General features: G+C 36.7%; 2 protein-coding genes and 1 long non-coding RNA gene across 5 annotated transcripts; 2 read left to right on the top strand and 1 right to left on the bottom strand.

The window, feature by feature from the left end:
- Positions 1-10,355: 10,355 nt before the first annotated feature.
- On the bottom strand, positions 10,356-11,018 carry LOC126722613 (probable WRKY transcription factor 33). The gene has a single exon (XM_050425756.1). It carries the CDS (start codon positions 11,016-11,018, stop codon positions 10,356-10,358), a length of 663 nt encoding a protein of 220 aa, XP_050281713.1.
- Positions 11,019-13,098: 2,080 nt separating this feature from the next.
- On the top strand, positions 13,099-18,918 carry LOC126722612 (serine/threonine-protein phosphatase 7 long form homolog). The gene is made up of 4 exons (XM_050425755.1): positions 13,099-13,224; positions 13,825-14,588; positions 17,740-17,827; positions 18,484-18,918. Exons 1-4 carry the CDS (start codon positions 13,099-13,101, stop codon positions 18,916-18,918), a joined length of 1,413 nt encoding a protein of 470 aa, XP_050281712.1.
- A 1,902-nt stretch (positions 18,919-20,820) lies between these two features.
- On the top strand, positions 20,821-25,606 carry LOC126723764 (uncharacterized). 3 transcript variants are annotated; one of them, XR_007654459.1, is made up of 4 exons: positions 20,821-21,069; positions 23,022-23,429; positions 23,852-23,928; positions 25,192-25,606. It is a non-coding gene; the product is annotated as an uncharacterized LOC126723764 (long non-coding RNA). The 3 variants fall into 3 exon arrangements; XR_007654458.1 differs by having other exon boundaries at positions 25,189-25,606; XR_007654460.1 differs by lacking the exon at positions 25,192-25,606 and adding an exon at positions 25,115-25,139.
- The last annotated feature ends 2,356 nt before the right edge of the window (positions 25,607-27,962 follow it).

Here is a 27,962-nt window from a genome sequence, read left to right as displayed (position 1 = left end):
TGACTACTCTCATCCCAAAACTACTCCCCCTTTTTGTCACGAATGACAAAGGGAAAGTCACTAAGAAGCAGTCATCTCATCATCGGTGGAAGAGCTAGAAGCCTCATCTCCATCAGACATACCACCAGAGTCACCACCATCGTCCTCGTCCTCAGAAGTCTCTAGAAAAGGAGTGGGAGTCTCAACAAAGCCACCAAGGCGAGCCAATATGACCGACACGGGTGTTCACCTAATATAACTCAGTAATGAGTGTATGAAGGCGAGTATTCATGCGCTGAGGCTACGCCATGACTGCCTCAAGGGTCACACCACCTGCAAAAGCAAAAGGGGCAGATGAGGATGGAGCGGAAGAAGCTAGAGGAGTCGCCGTCTCGGTCCGTGGCCGCTTCGGTCGAAGCTAGGCCTCGCTCCGTCTAACGGAAGTAGTATCTATGGTACACATAACAGAGAAGTGTGTAGACTCAGGATTGGAGACAGAAAAATGATAGAGAATCCACGTGATAGCCGAAGGGAAAATGAGCTTATCACGGGTCGTCGTATCCCTATAGACATCTATGAGGGAGAGAATGAAGTGAGAGTGAAAATCAATAATGAGTCCCTCAAGAAAGGATAACAAAAATTGAATACGAGGCTCTATGATAGAGTTATAATGAGACAAAGGATGGAGAACGAATGTCATCACCATGTTAAGGAATCTCGGACCTTTGGCAAAGCCCGAGCAAGGGGTGTTTGGACGGTCACCCCAAAAAGAAGGTGTCTCATAAAAGCGAGACTAGAGTTCGTCTTTGGACACAGTCCTAAGACGCTCACAACTAGGGTATTTAGCAAACTCTACCCGCAGTACGTGTAGCACCTCAGATATAAGATCCGGAGTGACTACCATGTGCGTACCTCGAATGCGAGTGATAAAATGAGGTACTGAATAGTAGAATCCATGCATATTGGAGTAAAACTCATGTATGATCACGGAAGGACAAGTGACTGGGGGGCCACATAGTGACTCCTAACCCCTACTGTAGATGATAGTGAGAAGGTCAATATCGAAAAAACCCGATAGAATGACTTGACGATCTAAATGAATGCCTCATCTTGAAAAGTTCTCCAAAAAGTCCTAACGAGCTTTATCATCACGGAACCGGATGTGAGATGGAGTAGAATTAGTGGGGGAAGAAGAAGAAGATGCCCCAAAATGAAGAGGGTTTTGGGACGGAGCAAATTTACGTTTAGGTGCCATAGAGCAAACTAATGTAGAAGGAGAAAAAGGGAGAGAGAAAGAGAAAGACAAACAAAAAAGTACCAACACAAATCAATATTAGAATATAGTGAAATAAGGGTACGTATGCATGAAAGATGCATGAGCATGTGATATGCAAAAGAAAATACATCATGGGCTCAGCCCAATCCAATCCTAACAGCACACAAGAGTTCAACATGATAAACACACATCTATAATGCATGAAACATTGTTAAAATGTAAATGTGATGCAATGCATGAACATTTAGGATCATTTAAACAAAACCCATCCCAAAAATTTTGCAAAAACCTCTTTATTTTTGAAAAACCCCAAAAATTTTCCAAAAAAAAAAAAACCCTAAAGTTAGGTCAAAAAGAGATGAAATGCATGATCAATGAATGAATAAGAGTCATACCAAAGGAAGAAAATTCTCTTGAGGCCGAAGATCACTTGGGGAAGAGGTTTGGAGTGAGAGAGAAGTGTATGGAAAGGTGAGAAGTCAGAAAGAGTCGAGAGAGGTTGAGACAAATGAAGCAAAAATCGCACTGACCCTTTATATAGAAGTCCATAATTCTTGACAAATTGATAGGTATCGAGAGGTGTCGAGATTTAAAGTTCAATAGATATAGCTATCGAGAGGTGTCCACAGCAAAATAAGCTTGATGGATCGAGAAGCTATCCAGCAGCTATCGAGGAGACAAAAACTTTCTCAATGGATCGAGAAGCTGTCGATAAGCTATCGAGAATGATGATTAAGAACCTCGATGGATCGAAAAGCTGTCAAGAAGCTATCGAGGAGACATAAACTTTCTCAATGGATCGAAAATGCAATAGCAGCTATCGAGAAGGGAAGCTAAAGAGCTCGATAGATAGCTTAGCTATCAAGAGGTGTCTAGTAGCTGTTGAGATTGCTTAAAAACAGTTTTTCAAGAAGAGAAAACCACAAATATGAATGCAATCAAGCATGCTACACAACCAAAGATCCAAACAACATTCTAAGCTCTCAAAAACATCTCTCAACAAGAAAATGTTAAGCATATAGATCCAAAACACACACACACACACTAAACAAGTCTAGCCAATTTTATATTTCAAAAACAAGTCAAGACAGTTTAGTAAGCATACATTAACACATGTATTTCTTGAGATGGCCAAATCACATTATACCTGCATATGTATCAAGAGTAGCAAAGAATATTGCATGTTGTGTGTGAAAAACATCACAAGATTGCATAAGTGTCTACTTGTTATGACGATTTGAGATATGAGAAAATCACTTTAACTCACACACAATCATAACTGCTTGATGGGTACTATCACCTTCGGGGTACATCCTATAACTCCCACATCTCCTAGACGACACACTTGCAATCATATATAAAGCATTTTGATTCTTTTTGCTTTTATTTTTCTTTGCATATTTTCTTTTAAGCAAACCATGCATGGGCATATAAAAGAGAGAAAAGAAATACCCAATGATGTTGAGCCTTTGACATTGCACTTTTGTTATGCCGAAGCATACGGATGTCATTGACATTGCACTTTTGTTATGCCAAAGCATATGGATGTCATTGACATTGCACTTTTGCTATGCCGAAGCATACAGATGTCATTTCATGATTGGCGGGCAATAATAGTGAGATGGTTATTTATGCCTTTCTCTTAGGATTTTCTAGTCCTACCCATCAAAAAGAGTGATACAAGTGTTAAGTACAAGAGATTACTTAATCTTACTCATCACAAACACGAGCCACAAAACTCACTTGCTTAGTTGTGCATAGAGATGCTCATCTAAGCTACAAAAGATACAAAGTTTAGAAAACTTTGTTTCAATGGCCATCCAAGGTACACAAGTACCAATGTACACAAAATACATACTGTTTTTTTATTTTTCTTATTTTTTTATTTTTTTAGAAAAATAAAGCAAAATTGAAAAAAAAAACAAACAAAACATGTTAAACAAAACAAAGCATAAAACTAGACTGACTTAAAACAAGAAAGCAAAACACATAAGTAATGCATAATCAAAAACAAGAAAGATGAGAGAGAGAGAAAGTGACTAAATCACTTGGAGCCTTTTTCCTTCCACACTTTGGAGGAACCCTTCCGTTTTGCAAACCCTTGATCTAGCAGTAAGGGGGAAGAATTGAAATCGTTCAAGTTCGAAAGGAACATGAGGGTTTTTAGTAGATATCCAAGAAGAGCAAAAGAGGATGGAAACTAATTCTGGTTTCCTAAAGAGATCATACTATTGCTTTGTTGACTGGCTAACCATTTATAGCAATTTAGTCGAGTATGTCCAGAGATGACAGAGATGCTACTTCTTCTTATTAGGCTTTTAAGTATTTCTCTTCTTAGCCTTAGGGTTTTTTGTCTCTTTCTTATCAAGCTTAGGGGGTGCTCCTAAGATAGATTTACCTTTGTCTACGTTCTCACTAGCTAAAGCAGTTTTGACATCATTGTTCTCATATTCAACATTATTAGTAAGAGAAACAAAAACAGTAGTACTAGTAGAAGCAATACTAGGAGAAGAGAAATCATACCCTAAATCGGTTCGATCGGAAGCAGATTTCTGAAGGCTGAGCATCTCGTTAAGCTTTGCACTTGAAGTCCTCTCCAGCTGAGCTCTGACTTGAAACAACTCTGCTTCAAGCTTCTTGATCTTTTTAGCCAAGAAATTATTCTCAAATCTCAGTGCTCCAATTGTTTGATTAGCTTCATCAAACTTCGTGAAGATTTCTTCTCGTTCAAGCTCCACATCACTGAGCTTCTTGGTGGCCAACCTATACAACTTCTCATTCTTTTCCAAGACCTTATATAATTTTGTATAGGCTGTGTGGATGTCATCTTACTTATCCATCTTTTCAAACTTAGACTCCACCAAGTCTTCTTCTTCATCCACATCTTCAACAATCCCTTCAATAGGATTGACAGAGGCAATGAAGGCATTAGGACTCCATCATACTCATTATCAGAATCATCCTCAGGCTTGGTGTTGCTCAAAGTAGCAGTAAATGCCTTGCTCTTCCCAAAGGTCTTGAGATACATAGGGCACTCTTGTTTCATGTGACCAAAGCCTTGACACTCAAAGCACTTTGGTCCTGAGGGAACAGTGTACTGACCACCATCCCTAGTATCCTTCTTCCCTTTGTCTTGGCTTTTGTACTAAGATGAACTGGACTGCTTTCGATCTTTGTCAAATCCTTTAGCATTGGCATTCTTCATAAAATTTTTGAATTGCCTGGTGATATAGGATTTCACCTTAGAATTTTCATCGTTTGAAGACTTATCAGTGTCACTACTCTTGGCCTTCAATGCCATGCTCTTTCCCTTATTAGATTTCCCTATCCTTGTCAAACCCAACTCATAGGTCTGCAGGTTGCCAACCAACTCTATCAAAGGAATTTTGTCAATATCCTTTGATTCCTCAATCGTGGTGATCTTGGCATGAAATCTCTCAGTTAGAGACCTAAGTACCTTCCTAACAATCTTGAGTTCGGGAATGGTTTCCCCAAGATTAAAGGCTGAGTTCACTATGTCCTTGAGCTTGGCATAGAACTCGTCAAATAACTCATCCTCCTCCAAATTGATCTCTTCAAAGCTTGTAATGAGCCTCTGAAGTTTTGAATCCTTGACAGCCTTGGTTCCCTCATAGGTTGTCTGGAGAATGGTTCATGCCTCATTTGCAGTTTTAGTAGAGGATATCTTCTTGAACTCCTCATTCGTGATTGCATTGAACGAAGCATTCAACGCCCTGCTGTTGAAGTTAGTCGCCTTGATCTTAGCATCATCCCAATTAGCTGGCGCTTCCTTTGGCTTGGTCCAGCCTATCTCCACAACTTGCCACACTTTCTCATCTAATGACTGCAAGAAAGCTCTCATGTATACTTTCTAGTATGCATAGTTAGTGCCATCAAATAAAAGAGGTATAATCAATGATTGTCCTCTATCCATGACAACAAGGGTCAATGGATCACACAGCAAAGATTAAAACCTAATCAGAGTGTGACTACTCTGATACCACTTGATAAGCCAAGAAAGTATTGACCCTTAGTGATGAATTAACCAATTAATTTAGCCAAGTTAATTAATTAATCCAATTTGCATGCAATATGCGTGGCAGCAAAAAAAAATCACCAACTAAGTTAATATGTAGAGGAAAATAAATTTGACACAGTGATTTGTTTACGAATAGGGAAAACCTCCAAGGCAAAAACCCCGTCGGGTGATTTTAAGGTCACCACTCTCGAGAATCCACTATTATCACAACAAGCGGTTACAAGTAAAGGAATCTCAGTACCTTATACCAACCTACAGTTAAACCCTTACCACAATACCCAATTGGACTTGTTCTGTAGTGAAAATCTCTCCTTTTAATGCACAACTCCTCATACGTGACTAACTAATTCGATGCACAGATCTAAGTACGTGACTAACCACCAACTTGAGAAGGATGTTGGCTGCAAAGTTCTTCAGTTCATCACACGATGAAGATCACAAAACTCTTTGGTTAAAAAACCCTCCGGTGTACAAACGCAGCAGCTTCTTAAAAAGAAAGATGAACTAGGGCATATGTCTCCAGTTCACAATATGCTTATGAAAAACCTTTGCATTAAGTTGCATCATCTGTAACGGCCCTTAAAACAATTCTTATATATGTTTAGAGTTGTGATAAAAGAAAGCTCAAACATGTATACACGGATTAGGGTGAAATCAGATCTGAAAATTTGATTTTCTTAAATCTCAGTAGATAGGTTATCTGTCGAGAACTGTCGAGCATCGAGCTTAAACAGCCTTTTAAACCTCGATAGACACTAGTTGTCGAGATTTAAAATCCAACACTTCTTCACTTGAATCTTGGATAGAATTGCATGGATTTAACACTTAAACTTGAAACATTGTTCCTTGAAGTATTAAACACATCCTAGATCTACCCAATTACAAGTAAAGTGCGTTTTGTCAAAGGATTAGCCAATTCTACAATGACATATGTTCCTAACATGATTTACATATGTCCTAACACAGGAGTAGCATGACAAAGAAAAGGACGATAAAGTTTGAAAGGTGAACCAAAAGAAAATGGCGTGGAAGACAAAATACTTTCCAAATAATGGGTGATAGAAATTGTCCAACCCAAGCTAGGAAATACGGGAGAACGACCCTATCAAAGCTAGAAATGGTCCTTACCTGCCAATGTGGACTATGGCCCTACCCAAGCTAGAAATGGTCCTACCTGCTAATGTGTACTAGAACACAATCATCTTCCATTTTTCATGAACCCTATCATGATCAACCGATGATAACTTATGACTACTCTTTATTGCATTTACTTGATCTAACTATCTAAGTATGAACATATTACTAAGTTCTTTATGATTTAATTTTTATGTTAAGTTGATTTCATTCTAATTATAGACAGCATACCCACAAATATAACATGTTGGGCAAATTTTAATGTATTTTATTGTATTGTTTTATCAAGTTAATTGTCTTCAAATTCATAAAATAATCCTCCGCATTGCGCGAGTTAAATGCTAGTCTATATATATAATAATAGGTGGAGGATTCTGGCCTTTTGCCTTTTCTGGGAAACAAATTTGGCATAATGCCCTTGTTCCGAAACTATATAGGGGCGTGCCCCTGTTTGGATACTCGATCTCCGTAAAGGCGAGTTACTTAAGTAACTCGATTATGAAGAAACCGAGTTGTGGCCAGGTTCTTGCCACGCTGGTGTTCCAGCTTGGCTTTTGGGGAATAAAATATTCCCGCGTTACTGTTTGGAACTCGTCAATGGGGAAAACGAGTTATATGTGGAATATGAACCAGTTTTTAAATGTAACGTCTCTAAAACTGTTTATCTTCCTTCCTCTGCAGTCTACAGTCTCTTTCCCTTCCTCAGTCCAATCAGTAGCCACCGCCAGTCTGTTCAGTAGCCACCGTCAATAGCCACCGTCAGATTCTCCTATTTCTACCCGCACCCAAACCAAACCGTCCAGTAGACCCTTTCCGAAGTTGAATCGAAACCCATACCCATACCCACACTTATTCAATCTCACCACAGCTGAAGCTCAACCCAATCTGTCTTCGGAGTTTAAGGATTACAAACGTATTAAGGTAATTTGTAAATGCTGAGTTCAAATTTTAATTTTTTCCCTTTGCATGTAATCTGATTTGAGTGTGGCTTCCTAAGTTTTTCGCTGTTAGATTGTTGTCTATCTGTATTCATAATTATTGTTGCTCTTTTAGCTTTGTTGGGTTTGGTTTTGAAGTGGGTTTGGTTTTGAAGTGTTTTATGACGCACATCTAGGGCAGAAATTCATGTAAAATACAGTTAGCATGACAACGGTGTTCATTGTTAGGGGAAATTGGTTTGTAATTCATATAGTTTGAAAGTGTATCAAATCAATCTATATTTTTTCCAGAAATTATGTCACAAGTTATGTCATGATTTTGAATTAGGGAAAATTTCTTTTTAATTCAATGCTGAATGATGTTGAATTGAGAAGCTATTGGTTTTACAAGCTTCAAAGTTACTGGCTTTTACAAGCTTCCACTCTGTTTAGTTATTATTATAATAGATATAATGTGTGTATAATGGATATGCACGCATATATCTACACACAGACCATGGACATCCTAAAACCTTTGCTGCCATTTACTCTGCTTAGGGCTGTAACTGTGCCATATTGTTTTTATTCAACATCTAAGTTTTGGTTTGTAATTTTGTTTTTTTTCATGTCATTATCCTTGTAATATCATATGGGAACATATAAACTTACTTACCACATCAGTTGAAAGTCACTTACATTTTGTGTACAGATGCATAATTGATTGTCTTAAGAGACTAGAATTGTCTTAGAAGTTCTTAAAGTACTTTTTTTTTTTTTTTTTGGTTATTAGTATTCCTAGCCTTTGTAAGAAAGGATTTAGAAGTAGCCTATATAATGAACATTCCAACTTTTTTCAATCGCAATTGCTATCTCGTACCTAAATGTGAGTGCTTAGGAAAGCCTAGGTGTGATTGCCCAATGTTTTATCTTTGTTTATTTGATGTTCTTTTTATTGTTTAAATACCAAACAGCCATCAACACAATCAATATGTTATCAAGAATCTAGTTTAGTGTTGAAATTCCTAAAAAGGCTACATCAAATTTGGTATTAAAGCCCGCTCAAGCTCCTGTCTTGTGTCAGATTAGCAGCTTCTGTGGGTTATGTTTGTTGACTAAGTACATCGAATTATTATTATTATCATCTATTACATTTGGGGTTGAAAAGGGAAGTTAGTGGCCTTAGTGGCCTTTTAGGGTCACCCAATCCTTTCATAATAGGTTGGGTTAGGTTAGGGAGCATTGAGATTTGTGGTGGCTTTTGGGAATGGAAATAGTACATCCTCTAGGGTGCTTCTGACGGACCTAGGGCTTTGTTTATTTATTTATTTTTTTGGTGGTTTGGCCTACTATACTTATTTCCCTAGGGTATTGATTTATGTGTGTTGGAATTAATTTTTGACTCTATAAAGTGTAGGCTTTTGAATGGGGTTTGATATGTAATTTAATTAATGGAAAAGAATGGAATATGAATTGCCACTAGGCTTTTGATGTAGATGGAAAATTGCAATAAAGAAACAAAGATGGAAAATGATAAAGCCTCACATGAAATCCATGTATTAAACCACTCTCCTCAATTTTCTTCAATATCTTGGGCGAAACCTCCATGATTACATGAAACAAAAGAGGTGACAAAAGATCTCCTTGTTTCAAACCCCGTGTGCTTAAACCCAACAGGGTGGAGCCATTAACCTATGTTGAGAAATGAACAGTGGTGACACAAGGCCTAATCCACCTCCTCCATCTATCCCCCGAACCCATTCTGCTCAAAAGATTAAACAGAGAATCCCAATTCACATTATGCTCTTTCTATGTCTAGCTTGTAGGCCACATCCGGGATACAACTATTCAATTTTCCATCTAGGCACTCATTAGCAATGAGTACTAAATCTAAAATCTGCCTACCACTAAAAAACATCCATACTAGGTGCTCAACAATCTCAACCAAGTATCAATCATAACAAAAGCATCCACTTTGATATCACAAATTTCGCCACAGGGATTGATAAAAATCACATAAATTCTTCTTAATTACATATAATTAACTCACATAAATTATGCCAATAAGCATGCCATGAAAAAATACACAAAAATATTACAAAAGTAGGAATTAAATTGAGATTTTGAGAGAGAGAGAGGTCATGTGGGTTGGCAGTGATAGTGGGGCAGGGTGGGTTGGTTGTTGTGGGGGGATGGGGGTGGTCAATGGATTGGGAACGAAAAACAGCAAAAATAATTACAAAAAAAATGTTCACTGTGGGTTATCTTGGCTAAAACTGGTGGATTGCTGGTCTAATCTTTTGTGTTGGAAGAGCTTTATCGGTGGGCTCGTGCAATGGTTTCTCTTGTGGTTTGGAGTGGTTAGCTTGGGGGAGGGAGTTGGCTACTTACTCGGGGGTTGGAGGTGTTCTGTTGTGCTCTCTGAAAATGTTTTATGTGTTTTAAGGCCAGGCCTAAAACATTTTAGGCCTCTCTTAATTGTGTTTTCCCACCTAACCTAAAATATTTTCAGGAAAACTAGGATTCACCTGCACCAAACACATAAAAACAATGAAAACATTTTTGGAAAGCGACAATCTTTTGCGTTACTGTCAACATATTAGGCTTCACGAACTATTCCTTGGTGGACAAAATATACAACATTTTTTCTTTGACAAGAAATACCGATTACTTCTTTAAAACAATACTATTTTTTATTTATTTATTTATAGAGATTTTTTTTTTTGGTTGTTGGCCATAATAGAAAATGCTTTTTTTTGGGGAGGTGGTGGTGGTGGTGGTGGAAAGGGGGTTTATTCACAGTAGCCTTGGAACATGCCTTCTCTTTGGATTTGGCCCATTCCCCTCTTCTATTTTTTCTGCATTGCCTACCCCCTCACTGTCTCTTGATCCAGTTAACTGAGTGAGTGCTGTTTGAGCAGATTCTTGATCTCTCTCAGGAACTGTATAAGCCGGTACCACTTGACTTGACTTGGTCCAATTTCCAGCCTGGCTTTTGAAACCCAGATCTGGCTTAGTTTTCACTTAGATCACTACCTTCTTTTGCTCGCTTAATACTGGGTTGAGGCTTTGGATGATTATGAGTGCCTTTGTAGACAATTTCAATTATATGTCCTGCATGAGAACGCTCAACCTTTTTATTGGCAGGGCAATTCGGATATGTACATTTGTAGTAGCTTCGTGGATATTCACTGCCTTTAACTTTCTTCTTCCCATATATACGCCACTTGTAGCCATCATTGGCAGGCTTATCAACAGCAATAGTAGGCTGGTATGTCCTATCAGAATGAGAAACCTCTTCTCTTGTTTCTGCAACACCTTCCTCCTCACAGTCACTTTTTGTTTCCAATTGACTTAGAATGTTCATATTTCCGGCCAGATATTGCGAATCACTAATTTCTTTTGCAAGCTTGTTAGGCATTTCATGATTATGTTTGCCTTCGTACTTAATTTTAGGCATTTCTCCGGCAGGAGATTGCTCAACCCATTTTCTGACATTACAACCCACACATGTACATTTGTAGTAGCTTCGTGGATATTCATTGCCCTTAACCACCTTCTGCCCATATTTACGCCATCTGTACCCATCATCGGAATTGAAAGGATTAGCAACAACAATGGTAGGCTCACTATCCTGGTATTTCTTATCAGAATGAGATGCCTTTGATGATTCCATCCTGGAAAATCTTTGATAATTTATGCTAGTGTAGGGACTGAGTAGCTGTGAAAAGAAAATTTTTTGTTAGGATAAATTACACTGTTCGATCCTAAACTTTTACTCTGATTACAATGTCCTCCATGCTTTCGAAATTCATTAATGACTCCCCAATTTTATAACCTTGCTACAATGTCCTGCTGTCTGTGTTGGTGTTATATTAACAAAAAAGTGGCACACGTGCATCACACTTGACATGTGTCCCCACTTAACCAGCTGAGTCACAAATTTCCATGTCTGTTTGTAAACTGTAAACATTTTGCAATAAAATCGATAGCAGTTTTTGATGCAGGAGCATCTAAGCTTGTAAATGTGAAATGCTGCTTTGTAGTTTTTGTAACAGGTTGCTGAATTTCCTTTTTTTAACTAGTTAGTTGTTAAGTCTTTTGTAACAGCACAAGATTGAGAGCTCTTTTTTAACCACTTAGTGAGGCTATTGATTAAACAATTATAAGGCATTACCATGGGTGAATCAGATGAGAACAGTCAAAGATGAAAAATGATAAAAAATTAAAAACGTACGAGTCAGTGATGGGAATGTAATTGGCTTAGTCTATTGGGATGTTTCAGATGATGAAGAGTTCTATCAGGACCTTCCTTAGTCTAAACTTGAATGTACTGTTATTTGATTGCAGTTTTCTTTAAAGACCTTTTAATTTGGGAATTTTAGATGATGAAGAGTTATCTTGGGACCTTCGTTGGTCGATCTAAAGTTGAATTGACTTGACACTTATTTGATTGTTTGTTTTTGTTTTTCACTGTTGGATTGCTTTTAATTAAGTTCTCCCAGAATGAAGACAATTTGGTAAATTCTAGGTCTTCTGGAATGGGCTGGCCTTGGTTGCACCAAAGGCCTTGTCGCCTCACACCTTAGGGCGTCGGGCCATATAAGGCCTTGGCACCTTAAGGTTGCCTTTCACCTTTAACTACCTTGACCCTATTTCTAGTTGACTTAGGAAAGCCAACTATTGATTTTAAAAAATCTGCTTGATTTGAAGAAAAGAAATGAATTACTAATAACCTAATTTACGACCAAGACTTGACCAATAAAAATATAATTGACTTCGAAGAGAAAAAATAATCGACTTCATAAAAACAAATGAAGGAAAAAAACCCAAAAGAGAAGAAAGCAAAGGTCTTGGACAGTTATGGTCACCAATTCAGTGTTCATTTGACACATAACTATGCACACACCATCATTTGATGGTATAGGTCTCACAGTTGTTTAATCCATTTAATAAAGCTCAATATTAATTGACTATTATTAGTTGCCTCCAAAGCTGTGCTTGTGAGTGAGATGTCTATTGCAGTAGAGTCTCTAATGAAACCTTTACCTATTTCCATGTTTGTCTCCCCCTTTTTTTTGTTGAAAACACACCTCAGTAGCCACTAAGTTACAATGAACCCTTTTTAGTTCTTGCTTTATTAAATAAAATTTCTTTTAGAGTGTGATGTCAAGTACGGGAACAAGCAAAAGCAAAAGGAAAGAACTTTACACTTCGATTAAAGAAGGGAAATTCTAGTACTGATGGGTGACAGGGCTTGTTTAGGGGTAATTGGTAATTGGGTACCTTTTAATTTTAGAGCTATGTTTTAGTGTTCTAGAATGGTGTTTTTTGTGGTGCTTAATTGATTGTTTGGTTTGCATTATGCTTTGTTCATTTGTTGGTTTACTTTGTTTGATTTAGACATTGAATCTCACCTTGGTTGGTTGGTTAGGTTGCTTATACAATTTGCAACTATGTGTCTTTTATGTTTATGCCTTGCAGCCATGAACGTTAGGTTGTTTATATTTTAGTGTTTTACTTTAACTCTTCCTTGATATGATTAAATCGATTGAAAATCAATGTATATAGATGCATGATGTATAATTCAGTTTAGCAATTATATGTTTTCAATTTTCTGTGAAATCTCTCTTTCACTCTGTCTCTCTGTATTTGTTTCTGTGAGTTTGTTGTAGAACATTCAATTACTTGCCTGTGTTTACTTGCAAAAGCCAAGCTTTTCTTCACTATTACTTGCCTGTGTTTACGTGTCTAACATGATTGCATGCGTGTCAGATATGCAGCAAGTGGGAAATGTGGATCCTGGACCGACGGTTGGTACACAGTTGACGTGGCAGCCGGTTCATCAATCCACGCTGCTTTGGGAGACGCCAGCCGGTCAGGTGTGTAGTTGTACTGAACTTTGGACATGTCGAAATCATTTAATTTTATTTCTGTAGGGTTCTTTGATTCTTAGCAAATAGACGTTGTACATGGTAGAATGTTTTGGTTTACGCAGAATTGTATTTAATCCAAAGAGAAAATGGCATGAAGCATAAATAATCAAGAACATTGTATGGAGCAGAAATGTTCAAAGTCAGTACATGTCATTTAGAAGCTATAGTAATCAATAAAAAATTGAATCCGCTACTATTCTTTTTTCCAAACATGCGCACACAATTACGCGTGGCTACACATAAGACAACTAACGACCTTGATTCCTAATTCCCTACTCCATTTGACATAGTGAGGCACTTTGTTCATTCATTTCAAAACATGATGCCCATCACCTTAGTGCTAATTTTAAACAATGTCATTGATGTTGAATTTGATCCTATCTGCTATTGAGGTAGAGCGAATAAGCAATTAACATTGTAACTAACGTTTTGCAAAATGTTCGGGACTAACTAGTTAGCCTACTGTTTCTTGCATATTATTATTATGTAGCATTGTTATAGTTATTTTGTGTGCACTATCCTAAGACAATGCTCTTTCGTGTGCAGGTAGTGCTAGGCGTGCTAAACTGCAGACGCCGAAGTTGCAAGTTACCCGAGCATGGGCTTGACCCACGGAATGCTCGGTACATAACTAAGGCAGGTTTTGAAGGGTTATTCAAGGTCCCAAACTTGGAAGTGGATCATGCATTGATCACAGCACTAGTTGAGCGTTGGCGTCCGGAGACGCACACATTCCACCTACCGCATGGAGAGATGAGCATCACCTTACAAGATATTGAGGTGATGCTAAGGGTTCCTGTTGATGGGTTGCCAATTACTGGGGCTGTGAAGATGGATTGGCCTACATTGTGTCTTGAGTTATTGGGTCATCGTCCACCAGACCCGATACCGCATCCCCATGAGAACACCTCTATCCTTGCTGGGGCGAGGTTCAGATTCACGTGGCTGGATGCACTATTTAGTGGGCCCCTAGCTGCAGATGCTACTGATGAGGTAGTGCAGCAACATGCGCACTATCACATACTCGATCGGTTGGGGACGATTTTGTTTATGGATAAGTCGGCAGACCGGGTGTCGGTGCTGCCTCTACAGTTCCTAAACCTAATCAGCAATGCGAAGAGGTACAGTTGGGGTAGTGGGGCATTAGCCTGGTTGTACAGGCACTTATGCAAGGCATCGGAGTCGAAGGCGAAGCAGATTGGAGGAGCAGTGATGTTGGTGCAGCTGTGGGCGTATTCGAGGTTCCCACTGATATGCCCTGTTATGAGGTTGCCACTACCGCCAGTGGAGGCAGGTCCCCTTGCCAATCGGTATGTTATTTGAGTAGTTTGATACAATTGTCAAGTACTATTATTTTTTTTCAATAAATGTTTGGTATGATTTGTGGTGCCTACGTATATTTGTAAGACTGTGTTGCTTCTATGATTAAAGCATGCTATTTTGCGAAAGACAAATTTCTTCACCTTATGTCAATCATTATATTTGCATTATTATTATTTTGGTTAGTCTGATTCCAATTTAAATTCAAATATCTTACTGCATTTAGTTAATATTAGAAATGCTAAAATGTATTGGCAATGCTAAAGCATAGCTGTTTTGGCCAATGTCCTTTTCTGCATGGTAGTAATTCTGAATTTGCAAGATAATTAGGGCCATAACCTAGCCAAGAGCCTTGTAGTTTAATTGGCACCTCCTAGTGTTTCCGACGTAGACATCCAGGGTTCAAATCCCCCACTCCAACTATGAAATTATCAAAAAATAAAAAATAGAATCAGGGCCATAACTTAACTTTACCCTATGCTTAACTATTTTTATATGGTAAGACAAATAAGTATATATTACATGTATATCACACCTCTAATACAGAAGAAGATAGAAGAGATTAAATCATATACTTTCAACAAATCCCTAAGTCAAGAATCTCTCTATGTCTAGATCTTTCTAATTTTTAGTAAAATAAGTGGTGGAAACCCATAATGATGGTTGGATATCATAGATAACCTTGGGTTTTCACTTCTCAGATGGTTTGGGTTTAATATTCCTCCTTCAAATTTCAATCTAATGTATTTTTGATAATTGTGTTTAGAAATGAAGTATTGGTTTTTTGGTTTTCAAAAATCATTCATCATAGAATATACATAAATTGATATATGAGATGTACATGAGTCAAGAGCTCCTTGGCACTAATTGTAGGACTTGGCTAACCAATATGCATCACGGTGGGTTAGTAAGAGCTTAGAAATTAATTTAAATCCTCTTAGCTTTTCCATCGATGATTGTTATTCTTGGAATTCCTTTATCTCAGTCTCTAGATTGGGTGGTAGAATATTTTTCTGCCGTATGTCATTGTTGTTTAGTCTAAAGGTTAAAGACCTCATGAATTATTTGGTATCACTTTTGATGTGTAGCATAAACATTTTATGTGGATTGGTAGTTGCATACATTGCCAAGTAAATGGTTATGAAGGTAATGGAAGTTCTGGTAACTTTGATTTTTTTTTTTTTTTTGGGTTGATGGTAACTTTGATATGTTAATGAAGCTATAGGCCTGTTTCAAATCAAAATTGCCTCTATTAGCTTAGGGACTGGCCTCTTGTCCTAAAAGGGTCCATGGTCATGAGATGCTTACTAATGCCATAGGTTCAATCTGCCTTTTGTAGCTTCTAATGCAGCATTTGAGGAGACAATTGCAAATAGATTTTAAACTTTGGTAGAATGAATTCAGTCCAAATAAAGTTTTTTGACTACATTCTTTTGAGAAATAAATTTTGGTATCATGCTAAAACTCTTACTAGAAAGTAATTATACTAAATGAAATTATGTACGGTTATGTCATTGGAGAATTTATATTTTTTCAATAAATAATATAAAATAGTATTCAATGTGACAATTTCTCCAATTTCTCTATAATGATCCACAATTTCTGTAATTGCTCTACTACCCAGTGAAGGACAAATACCAGACCAACCCTAACCAAATTATCCAAATCCCAACTTTATCCACCACCGTGAACGACCCATATTCCCTAATCACAAGTTGGTTTTGTGATTGTGGGGTTCCATTGTCGAATCAAAATGTTACAAACGAAAAGGGTAAAGAAAATTCAAGAAATTGAAGATACATTCACATGGAGTTAGTCACCATTTCTATCTAGTTTCCAATATGCTGTCTTCTGTCCAAAGCTGAACCCATTGAGAATACAGTAAATCAAACAGGGCAGGGAGACAATAATTCCCAATCCTGCAATTGCCTAACATAGATAGGGTACTAATGCACTACTTTACCCCTAACATCCAAATAATCACTAACCCTAGCATGTTTGTTAGCTGCAATTTGGAAAGGATCATAAACTAACGTAAACTAACCAATTAAAAGACTTGTTCCCACACCATGCATCAAGCCATATACCCTCACCATCATGCCATCCCCAATTTGAAATCTAATAAATTTATAGGACTCCCAAAACCTGCTCTTATTCCTTTCCACAGTCCCACTCCGTGTGGAAATTCTACTCCGTCTGTAGTCCACTGGGAATCTTGCTCATATTTAATTCTCAGAAGGCATCTCCACAATTGGTCATTTCCCTGAGTAAAGCACCATATTCACTTATCCAACAATGCAAAGTTGAAGGAGCTTAAATTTTTAAAGCAGACCAGAGCGGCTAGTGTGACGAGTTGAACAGTGAACTGGGACCTAGACTGGTATGGTCCACATTAAAAAACCAGGAAAAAATTGGAAGGGCTCAAAACCAGTCAAACCGCTTCCTGGTTTTGAGCAGTTTGATTAGTTTTGGCCCCTTTTTTAATTACTAAATTTTTTTATTCTCTTACAAAAGAAAACCTTGTATATTATTTTTTTGATAAGTAACAATCTAATATATATATATATATATATATATATATATATAAATAACCATTATATGTTAGGTTTACACATAAGCTAGCCCAACATTAAAAACTAAAGAATGTCAGGCCCTTGCAAAAACTAAACAATGTATTTATGTTTGAAATTCTTGATGGAGAGGTATTTATTGAGGAGGAAGTATAGTATCCCCTTTCATTTCAATCTGGGACTTTCAATAAGTCTTTCTTACAAAACAATAAGTCCCTCATTGATTTTGACTTGTTTTTATTTTTATTTTTTTAAACTGGTAAGTTATAGGTGCACCCAATGGGAATCCAAGATTGAAAAAAAAAAAAAGATATTAAGAATGCTTGTAGTAATGAAGGAGCCACTTTTTTTCTGTCTTTCATTCTAGAGAAGAAAAGTTCCAAATTTAGCATGATATTTTTTATTTTTTATTTTTTTTGATATATAACGTTAGAACTTTTTATTAAAGAATAGGCAACCCAAGTACACTGAAAATGTACTACAGTGGCATGAATATTTGCATGATAATTATTTGGAATCTATTATTTGCATGATAACTAATGAGCATTGTTTGAAATTATATGTTTACTAGATGGAAGGGGCCGAAGAGCACGACAGAGCATGCGACACATGTGCTAGTTGCGTATCGTGCGTCACTGTCGAGTATACGGGCACACCAGGTATTCTACCGCTTCATGTCACAAGTGATACTGTTTGTTCTATCGTGCTTCACGTTGTCCACATATGATCGTCGAGTGATACTGTTTGTTCTAATTGAAGTGCAAAGAATAATATGTTAACTCATAAATCCAGCACTATAAGAAATTCTTGGAGAAGAATTACGTTTAATTTTGATTGTGAATCAATGTCTGAGAGTCTAAATTATATATCAGGATTTTCTCAAGTCACCTTCACTTTATCCGACAAACAAATCTTTGCCAAACTTAGAGATAATTAGTGGGGAACCACATTCATGCATATCATGATTCATGACCATAAATATAAAATTATTGGAAATTCAATGATACATAAAAAGTAAGCATGCATGCTATAATTGTAGACAGATTATTGATGGCAAGTTATAGCTCGAGGCAATAAAGGAATACGTATACAGATAAGAAAATGTTTTCGATGACATGAAATAACAACTCTATCTAAGAAAGAACTCAAATCATACATAGGTATAAGGTGACAGCCATAATTAATAAGTAATTCTCTCCTTGATCATATTTTCTGATTCAAGCATCATAGCTTTTTATTATGTGGCTGCCACACTGGTAGCACTCTGAGCTTCTCTTATTGTTGGCAGGCATCTTATTGTTGACCATTTCTGCAGGTTGTCTGGGAGCCCTACAGCGATGTCCTAGAGTTGTTGCCCCCATATTGCACTGCCGGCCGACAAATATGGAGGGCCGATGTGCCATTGATCTATTTTTGGATAGTAGAGGATCATCATCCCGAACGTGTCTTTCGTCAGTTTGGGATGAAGCAAGTGCCACCGGATATTGTAGATACGTCTGTTCATCTCCACAAAATCTCCCTCCAAGGTAAACTAGATAAGGATTGGGTGCAAGAGCATGCTGTCTACATTGACCGATGGGCCCATAGAGAGGAACATATTGCTGATGCACCGGCATTGGATGGGGACACGACATACCTTGCTACTTACATGGAGTCGTACCGAAAGACGACGAGATGGTACATTACACGCGACTCAGCGTATTGGGAAATCATGGTAAGGCAACAATTCGATGCTTCTTTTATGGATTGACAATATATGTGTGTTGCTGCATGCATTATGAGAATTTATTGATTCATGGAGTCATTGGATCAATATTTTGATATTCATTTTAGAGAACATTTTCATATTCATTAGGGTATATTTATTTATTTTTAGGTTTGACAAATTGTTTTTGAACATGCGGTAATGAGTACCAATTAGTTATGGATACTTTAAAGTACCGTCCCTAGCTAGCTTGGTGTTTTCCTCAGAAAACCCAGTCCATATCTTGCAAAACTCGATTGAATTACATAGAATTGTAGGATTTTTTTTATCATAATGGGCTTCCTAAAAAAGTTCTTGAGAGAGAGAAGAGGAAGAAAGTAACCTAATCTTTTTTCCCCCTTCTTTTGAGATAAAAATTCTACATGAACCTAATTTAAGTGTAGTAAATTTGTGGAGTGACCATCACACCAAGAGTGTGTAGTGGTAAGTTACTTGGTCATGTTAATTTACAACGAAAAATTTGGTCAAATAACAGTGAATCAAAGTTGCATTTTAAATTAGTACTCATGATAGAATTTAAGAATTAATCATTGGCTTTTTCCTAGCTAGGAGCTCATTGATGTGGTTGTTGTAATATCACCCCACTTAGTTTTCCATATGAAATTTGCCCTAAAACTGAGATTGTTAGAGGCATGGTATGGTCACAAAAGTAAGCGGCCACACTATATAAGTGGAGCAGTCTCATTGAATTAGTATAACCGGGTTGGGTTTAGCACATCTATGGATTATCATAAATTTGGGTTTGGTCCATAGACAAAGAGAATATGATATTGCAACACGATTGGGATTATGGCCAGCCCTGTTCCTCATAGTTAGGGCCCAACCCATTATTAGTTAATTTACATTTATTTAGGAAAACAAATGTAATAATGATATTGTTTGTACCTTTGATTCTTTAAAAAGACTAGACAAATATTTTAAAAAGGAACTAGCCAAATACTTTATACTGCAAACTTTGTTGCACATTTTATAACATTGGGTTCCATTGCAATGTCTACTTTTACTCCAACATATTATATATTCTTTTTACGACTTATGTTAGTAGGTCCATAGACTAGAAGGGTTCTCTTGTCTGGTACCCATTTTATACAATTCATATATTGCTCATCAAATAGAAGAAAAGTAATTAAGGGATTCTTTTTCTACAGATTTTGATATCATATAATTAGGTTATGCCAAATTCGTTATATAAAAAATACTAATCAGTGTATGACTCAGCAGTTGGTAGAATACTTAATAATCGCATAACATTGCATGATTTGCACTTTGAAATAAACTAACATAAACCTTTTCATTCACTTTTATAGTCTCATTTTAGTGGGGCAAGCATAAGATGACACAACTCTCAAGACTCAAGCAAATCCAAACTCGCATTTGATCGAACACTATAGTTCTTGGTGAAAGACCATCTTATATAGTATCTTACTAAATTATTGACATGACCTTCGCCAATAATATGCAAACAAAATGTTAATGCTATCGTCAAACAAGTAAAGCCTTCTCTGGTTCCTTAAGATTGTCTTTTGTCTTGTTTCTTCATTTAGTTTTTAAAGACATTGCAATAGTGTGCGATACCTTGGAATATTGTAAAAATGATAATTGCAAGTAGGATTAGCTCTTTCAATATCTTATAGATCGCAATGCTTTTTTCACGGGTATGCATAACCCCAAATTTGGTTTGTGTTAGTCTCATTAAATATTAATAGTATATAATTTCAACGACAACCTATTTGGGGGACAATAAAAATTATATATATATATAAATTATTTGTTAAAAAAAAAAAAGATAAAATAGATTTAGTGCTTTGGACTTAAAGGCCTAGTGTTGCACAACACAAAACTAAACAAAGAAGTTTTAACGGGACTCCTTTATTTCGCAGGTTGAGTCCACTGTGGAATTACTATTGCAATGCGAACCAAACTCCGCAGTGTACAACCACCTAAAGAGGACGCTGGATCTTGTCGGAGAGATGAGCCGAGCGGCATTGGAGAATGCGCGTGCCACGGTGACTGAGGCGAGCACACAGGCCACAGGCCGTGGTGGGGGAGGTCGTGGGTCTAGAGGGCGTGGACGCAGTGGAGGTCGTGCATACAGTGGAGGTCGTGGAGGTGGTCACGAGGATGACGATGTCTTGGGTAACTTCCAACTCTAATACCTTCAATTCTTACTGACTTTAACTTCTACTACTTTCAGTTGTAATTTATTTAGAGGACATATTATAGTAGCAAAGTATATATTGTTTGGTAACATGTTTTTAGTGTTAATTTTCACTTCCTTCTCATAATTATGGTATAATTAGTAGCGTTACAATGTTCTGCAATTATCATAAAAATTAAGACTAAGCACTTTAAATATTAACCAATGGGAATAAGCACTTTTTTCTTCCAAGCGATATATATATGTATTGAAATGTAAGACATGCAAACTTGTTTCATTCATTCCTTATCAACTACAATCACAATACTATTATCCACTTTTAACATATACACATCAATGCTAATATATTATGCTTATGTATGAAAACAAAAGTCCAGCAAAATCATTTTTTCATCGTATAAAGCACAGACCACTATGGATGCCAATGTAATTCCTTTTAAAAATATTGCTACGTGACCATGAACATAAAATTAGCATTATATGAGGAAATTCAAAGTTGTGATCACACTATGACGTTCATAAAATTAGAGTTTAAAAAATAGTAATAATAACAATGATAGAGTATAAACAAGTAAACAAAGCTGGACTTTGTAATTCAAAGGTTTTGTTTTATAAATTTTATTATTATAGTTAATTTAATATGCCAATAATGAATTAAAAACAAAGTTTTATTAGATTTTACCAACAAAACAAGGTTTATATGTAACTCGTCTGGGTGGCGTAAGTATTAGTTTTATTGGGAAGGGTTTACACTAGACAATAGTTATTGGATTCTATGAACGACATGCACTAGGTGCGGGTCAAGCGATTGCTTACGCATTTGGCCCTTGTCTGATGTTGGGTTTACACTTTACAATAGGGTTTACATCGTATTCACTTGGCCCTTGGTTACACTTCACATTTTGAATCTTCTGTTAGAAACAATGTTTTATTGTTATTGTATCAGCTTTGTAACTGCTGTGTTTTCAGGTCTGCTCTACCTTTGTTTTTGGACTTTGTTGTCTTCCATTCTCAGTTGAATGAATACAGAGTGTTGAAATAAAGAAAAAACAAAAAAAGAAAAACAGTGAAAACTGATTTTTATGAACATTTTGTAATAATTGATAGTGGAAGTAATATTTCTCCAGTCTCATTCAGAAAATTTTTCCATCCTAAAACGCCAACTTCATTTCTTAAATGTTATTGTTAAAGTTGAAATAATTATTGTATGAAAAAATTGGCTTTTGCCCCTTTCAAAAAAACAATCTAGCATTTTACCGTATTTTCCAAATTAATTAGGAAATGCCCCTCTGTTCAAAGTCGATTTTCTGAAAATCAAGTTAAGCTCTATAGTGACGTTTTTTAGGATTCTATAGTGACGTTTTAAGGACCTATAGTGGCGTTTTGTAATCCGATTTCCATGAAGTCGAGTTATAGGTAACAAAAAGAGAAAAAAAATTGCATGTAACTCGACTTCATGGAGATTGGATTATAAAATGCCACTATAGTTCCTTAAAACGTCACTATAGGATCCTTAAAAATGTCACTATAGGGCTTAACTTTGTTTTAGAGAAAATCGAGTTTAAAAAGAAGGGTATTTCCCTAGTTAATTTGGGAAAGACGGCAAAATGCTAGATTGTTTTTTTGGAATGGGCATTTGCCCATTTTCTCTAGCTTGGGGCAAAATATGATACTGCCATTGCAAATGGAAAAGCATTCAATCAGAATATAGAGTAAGAACATTGGACCGGAAAAGAAAGCAACCATGAGGCTTCATTTTGTATGATTGGTTGTGTGCATGTGAGTGTGTATATGAGAGGTCTCATGCACCCAAATTAAGCGAGTTTAAAGGGTCAAATGCCATTAAATCATATCTAGGCTGCAAATAGTAAGACATTTTATGACTCAATCCCTTGTGGTTATCTTAATAAATGCAACTGTTTTTCTGCAGATGATGAGGCGTTGGAGGGCGACTGGGGCATGTACATGGATGGTGTCGGGTCATCGTGATGCACGTCTGACGCTGTTGCCCAGCCATCCCACCCCCCTGGCAATGAGAATAGTGCAGAACACACATCCTGTGCCCAAGCTGGCCCTCGGTCCCCACCACCCATTCAGCTGTCTCCCCCATTGTTTGCCGACTCTGCCCACGACGGTGGCTGTATATTTGTACCCACCCCTGGCCGATCGACACCACCTCTAGTTCAAGCTGAGCCCACCCAGGACCCTTCACTTCCTAACCCTGACGAACCGGCTGCACAGATCGAACAGATACAGGGTGAGAATATAGTGCCGGTACATGGGTTGCGAAGATCACTCCGCACTGACATACATCCCCCTGGTTGTGGGACCGGTGACGGTAAATAACATGATTTATGGAAACATGGAAGCTATCCATAGACTGCGCATAATTATAAAAGACATATAAAACTCATAAAGGAATTATTACTATGTCATTATATGTCCTAGTCTTCTATTTTCATAATGATAAAGTAATTATTTGCATAGCTAGGAAGGCATCTTTCTTAACTGCTACATGTTCATCAGATTGTTCAGATTAACAATCTTGTGCTTAGTTTGCATTATATTTTATTATTTAGGCAGTGCACCTCCATGCTATGTAAACTGTTTATCATTTACCTTAATAGAATGTCACAGGACTTGCATATGATGTTGTGTGCTTTAAGTGATGATCATACTCAGATCAAACATTTTCTGATAATTAAATTAAGCATAGGGAATGTGTGCATTCAAGTAATGTGTGATCCCTTTGAATTTCAGGTAAGACGAGACCGGCGAAGGCAGTTGTGAGGAAACGAAAAGATCGTTGAGCCGTTGATGATGTGGAGCTTATGGGGGTAAAACCTTGCCCAATATCTGGACTTTTTAATTTATTTTAGTTTTTGAGGTTCAATTTCGATAATTACAATTCACAACCAAAAAAAAAAAAAGAGAAAATAAATGTCCTCATTATTAGACAGTTGGGATTTATCTTGGCTATAAAAGGAAAATTTTACTTTTAAGCAACTGAATTATGCTTCTCCTCTGTCTAGATATACATAAGTCCAACATGGCTTGGAAATTGAATTTGCTTAGTTATGTTTATGCTTCTCCTCTGTCTAGATATACATAAGTCCAGCATATTTATGACGTACAGAATTTGGTTAGTTATGTTTCTGTTTATAAATTTCCTTCCTTGCTTTAAGCTTTCTTTGATTTGCAAGAAAGTGATGGAAAAAAGGTGTCCTGCACATCACATTATTATTATTAAAATCTGCCCTGCACATCAAATTAGACCTATGATATTTGGACACAAACACAACACAACTGTCTTGTTTCAACTTGGACATAGCATGTTAGACACAGCTGTTAGAGACAGCAACTTCTTAAATTTCAGACCATGCATATGTCGCTGGACCAGCATACTTGGTACAAAGACAAGGCATTTCTTTTTCGTGATTGGGTCAATTCGAAATGGTATTGTCTGTGGTTTTAGATTCATGAGGGGAACGTCATTTGAATGATTTTAGGGGACGAGCATGTTGAGTGAGGATGAGATGCATGTAGGTGAACCATTTTGTGTACAGAAATTGTTCTTGAGTCAGACCATAAATAACTTCCTTGCTTTAGGGAAGAGGAAAAGACTTAATGTAGGATGGCGTACGAGTAAGCGGAAACATAAACTGAATCCTTCCACAATCTGCCTAAACACTAAACCCTCAATGAATTGAACCAAAACCCACACAAATGACCACCCATAATGTAAAGAAAACTTATTAATAAAAATACCATGATTGGCCATTAGCTATGTCCCCATACTCAATAATTCTATAATGGACAGTGATTTCCTCCATACCCAAGGAAATAGTGTCGGAATCTTGTGATTGTGGATTTTTGCTTGGACAAGATCATGTTGGGATATATGGCATGACTTAGGTGTGCGTAAACGTTAAGGATTTTTGTATAGTTTAAACTTATATTGTCATTTAGTTGTTGGTTTTTGTTTTTTATTTATTGATTCATATTTGGTGGCATATTTTGTAGGCTTCAGTGGTTCCTACTATTGATATTAAAAGAAACCTGACCACAATTTGTTTTTTTCTTTGTTTTTTGCACAGTAGTTGGACGACGTGTTATTGTTCATGTAACAGCTAGCGGATAAAACTTTGACAACATTTTTTGGACATAAAAGACTGACAGATTTTTGGAGAGCATACATGACAGCAGATTTTTGGAGGGCATATATGTTAACAGCTGATTTTTTGGATATGTTAGACACAGCTTTTGGAACATATTTTGTAAATGAACCTACTTAAGCATGTTTATGACGTACATGAATATTTGAGTCAGCTTCGAGTTAGGTACCAATTATACCAATTATATTTGCAAAGGGTGGATATTTTCATGTGCGATGGAAAAGTTCATTTCTAGATTTTTGTATCTATGTATCTGCATATTTGAACAAAGGCAGCTTTAGACGAATGCAATATAGTGATGATGGATGGAGATCCCACAACTGAAGAAGTTTAATTTATACATTAGATTTGTTGAAATTTTCTTTTTATGTGGGTCTCTTTTATAAGCAAAAGACTCTAGTGTAAATTTAGACAGTTGGGATTTGTTCAAGATGAATGCAACTTTAGCTGATGAATTACTAGTTCTTGTTCTTGTTTCTCTAGTACCCATGAGGATTGTTACTATACCCGTCATGTTACTTGGATTATTTACAAGCTATATTCACGCTCTTATTTTTGCAACTTTAACTGTGGCTTATATAGGCGAATCCATGGAGGGTCATCATTGACTAGTTTGCGTGATTTATTTTTTAAGTTTAACCCTTACGCAAAAAATGTGCGTATCGAGATAATCTGCTAAATGAGCATGATATATAAAAACTAAATAGATAAATCATATAAATATAAACTATATAAAGTATAGAAGTAATATTGAAAATACAGATTTTAGCGGTCTTCGGGAACTGCAACAAACAAAAGGGGAAGTAAAAAAAAGGAAAGAGATCGAGAAGATATTTGTCCTAAAATTCCAGTTCGGTCTATTTATCCCCCCCTAATGAACTACTATCTTTATATTGTTTTGTTCATTTAATTCCAATATTCAATATTATTACATATTTGTAATCATAATCTTAATAATAATTACGATTGTAATACTTACAGTATTATGGTGTGGTATCTCCTACAAAAAAGATGCTCTTCATTAAAAGGTTTGAAAGGGTTTAAAGCTTAATTAAAAGTTTGGTCAATTCTTACGAAATTCATGTCTTAGCTACATTCGGTAGTCACACATTGTATGTGCACCAGGCTGTGAGAATGCAAGTGACTGAACTTGGTAGTGTCAAGGGTGAAGGTAAAGCCTACAACCAAGCTTCATTGAGTTGGGAAGTAATAATTATATCCACTAGCTGCACATACATAATACAACCGAAAATTGCCACCCTAAAAAAATGTCGTGTTCTTTGGTTACTATATATGTCAACGGATTGATTGAACATGGTAGCAGGTAAAGCCTACCAATTTGGTATTTCCTACAAAAAACTGGCTTAGTGAAAACTTATATAACTCGACATAAAAGTAGTCAAGTATTTCTTAGTACTCGATTTCCTTGGAAGCGAGTACTAATTTAAAACCAAGACCTGCGTCAGTCCATCCAAACTTCTCTGTACAAATCGATTGCTGTTGGATTGGTGTGTGATCGGTCAGTTTTCATATAACTCGCTGATAAAGTTGTCGAGTAATTTTACTCGAATATGCTGTAGCCAAGTAATTTGTAATAAAATTCCTGCGTACCATACTAATTACTACTCGAGTATATTGTAAGCGAGTACTAATTTAAAACCAAGAAATTCCATCAGTCCATCCAATCTTCTCTGTATAAATCAATTGCTGTTGGATTGGTGTGTGATCGGTCAGTTTTGACATAACTCGGTTTTACCGATGACGAGTATTTGCAACTCGCTTATATCGTTATCGAGTATGTTACTCGAATATGATTTAGCCGAGTAATTTGTAATAAAATTCCTGCGTACCATACTGATTACTACTCGAGTATATTGTAAGCGAGTACTAATTTAAAACCAAGAAATTCCATCAGTCCATCCAATCTTCTCTGTACAAATCGATTGCTGTTGGATTGGTGTGTGATTGGTCAGTTTTCATGTAACTCGCTTTTATAGTTATCGAGTATTGTACTCGGCTATATATATAGCGAGTATTGTTACTGGTTTATTTGATAACTATGTCTAGGTACCTTTCCCCCAGAAACTGAACCCTCACGCCTCTCTGAAATTCTGAATCTGAAGACTGCCTCTTCGTTTTCGTCGTCAACCATTACTCTCTGTAAATTTTCCTCTTATCTCCTCAAAACTCCAATCGCCCTTCTTTGATGTACACAGTACACTACAGATTCATTCTTCACTATAAAACCAAAACCCTAGTCTGAAAATGTCTCTCAAAGTCGCTATTCCCCTCAAATCCGTAGGCGACCCCTCTGATTTATCTTCTCCTCACAACCGGTATTCCAACCGGTTATTTTTCTTCAGCTTTGAACCACCGAATCCAGTCCAGCAAGGTATGTCCTGGACATAATGAATGTCCATTATAATTTTTGTTTTGTTTAGTTAGAAGTGAAATTGATTCATTAAAGTGTAGATGTCGTTTGCTGTGTTACTCATTATCGTAATGTCCATAGATTTGTGATGTTGATTTTAAAATAATTAGGCCTTGCTGTCTGATTTCTTTTCAAATTTCTTTGTATCTGTCATCTTCAAACAAAATATTTGTAGATCCGTTCGTTTGTGTCCATCATAATGTTTGTTTTGTTTAGTTAGTAATGAAATTGCTTCATTAAATTGTAGATTTCGTTTACTGTGTTA

This window comes from Quercus robur, chromosome 4 (genome assembly GCF_932294415.1).
Source record: "Quercus robur chromosome 4, dhQueRobu3.1, whole genome shotgun sequence".
Classification (NCBI taxonomy): Eukaryota; Viridiplantae; Streptophyta; class Magnoliopsida; order Fagales; family Fagaceae; genus Quercus; species Quercus robur.
The sequence above is the reverse complement of the archived record's forward strand: the minus strand, read 5'-3'. Positions and strand labels throughout refer to the sequence as shown.

Excerpts from the sequence above, each read along its gene's own strand:
- LOC126722613 (XM_050425756.1), bottom strand. The coding sequence starts at position 11,018 with ATGGAATCATCAAAGGCATCTCATTCTGATAAGAAATACCAGGATAGT.
- LOC126722612 (XM_050425755.1), top strand. The coding sequence starts at position 13,099 with ATGATTGCATGCGTGTCAGATATGCAGCAAGTGGGAAATGTGGATCCT. Across the intron at positions 13,225-13,824 it reads GGGAGACGCCAGCCGGTCAG|GTAGTGCTAGGCGTGCTAAA; the intron begins GTGTGTAGTTGT and ends TTTCGTGTGCAG. Across the intron at positions 17,828-18,483 it reads CGAGTATACGGGCACACCAG|GTTGTCTGGGAGCCCTACAG; the intron begins GTATTCTACCGC and ends CCATTTCTGCAG.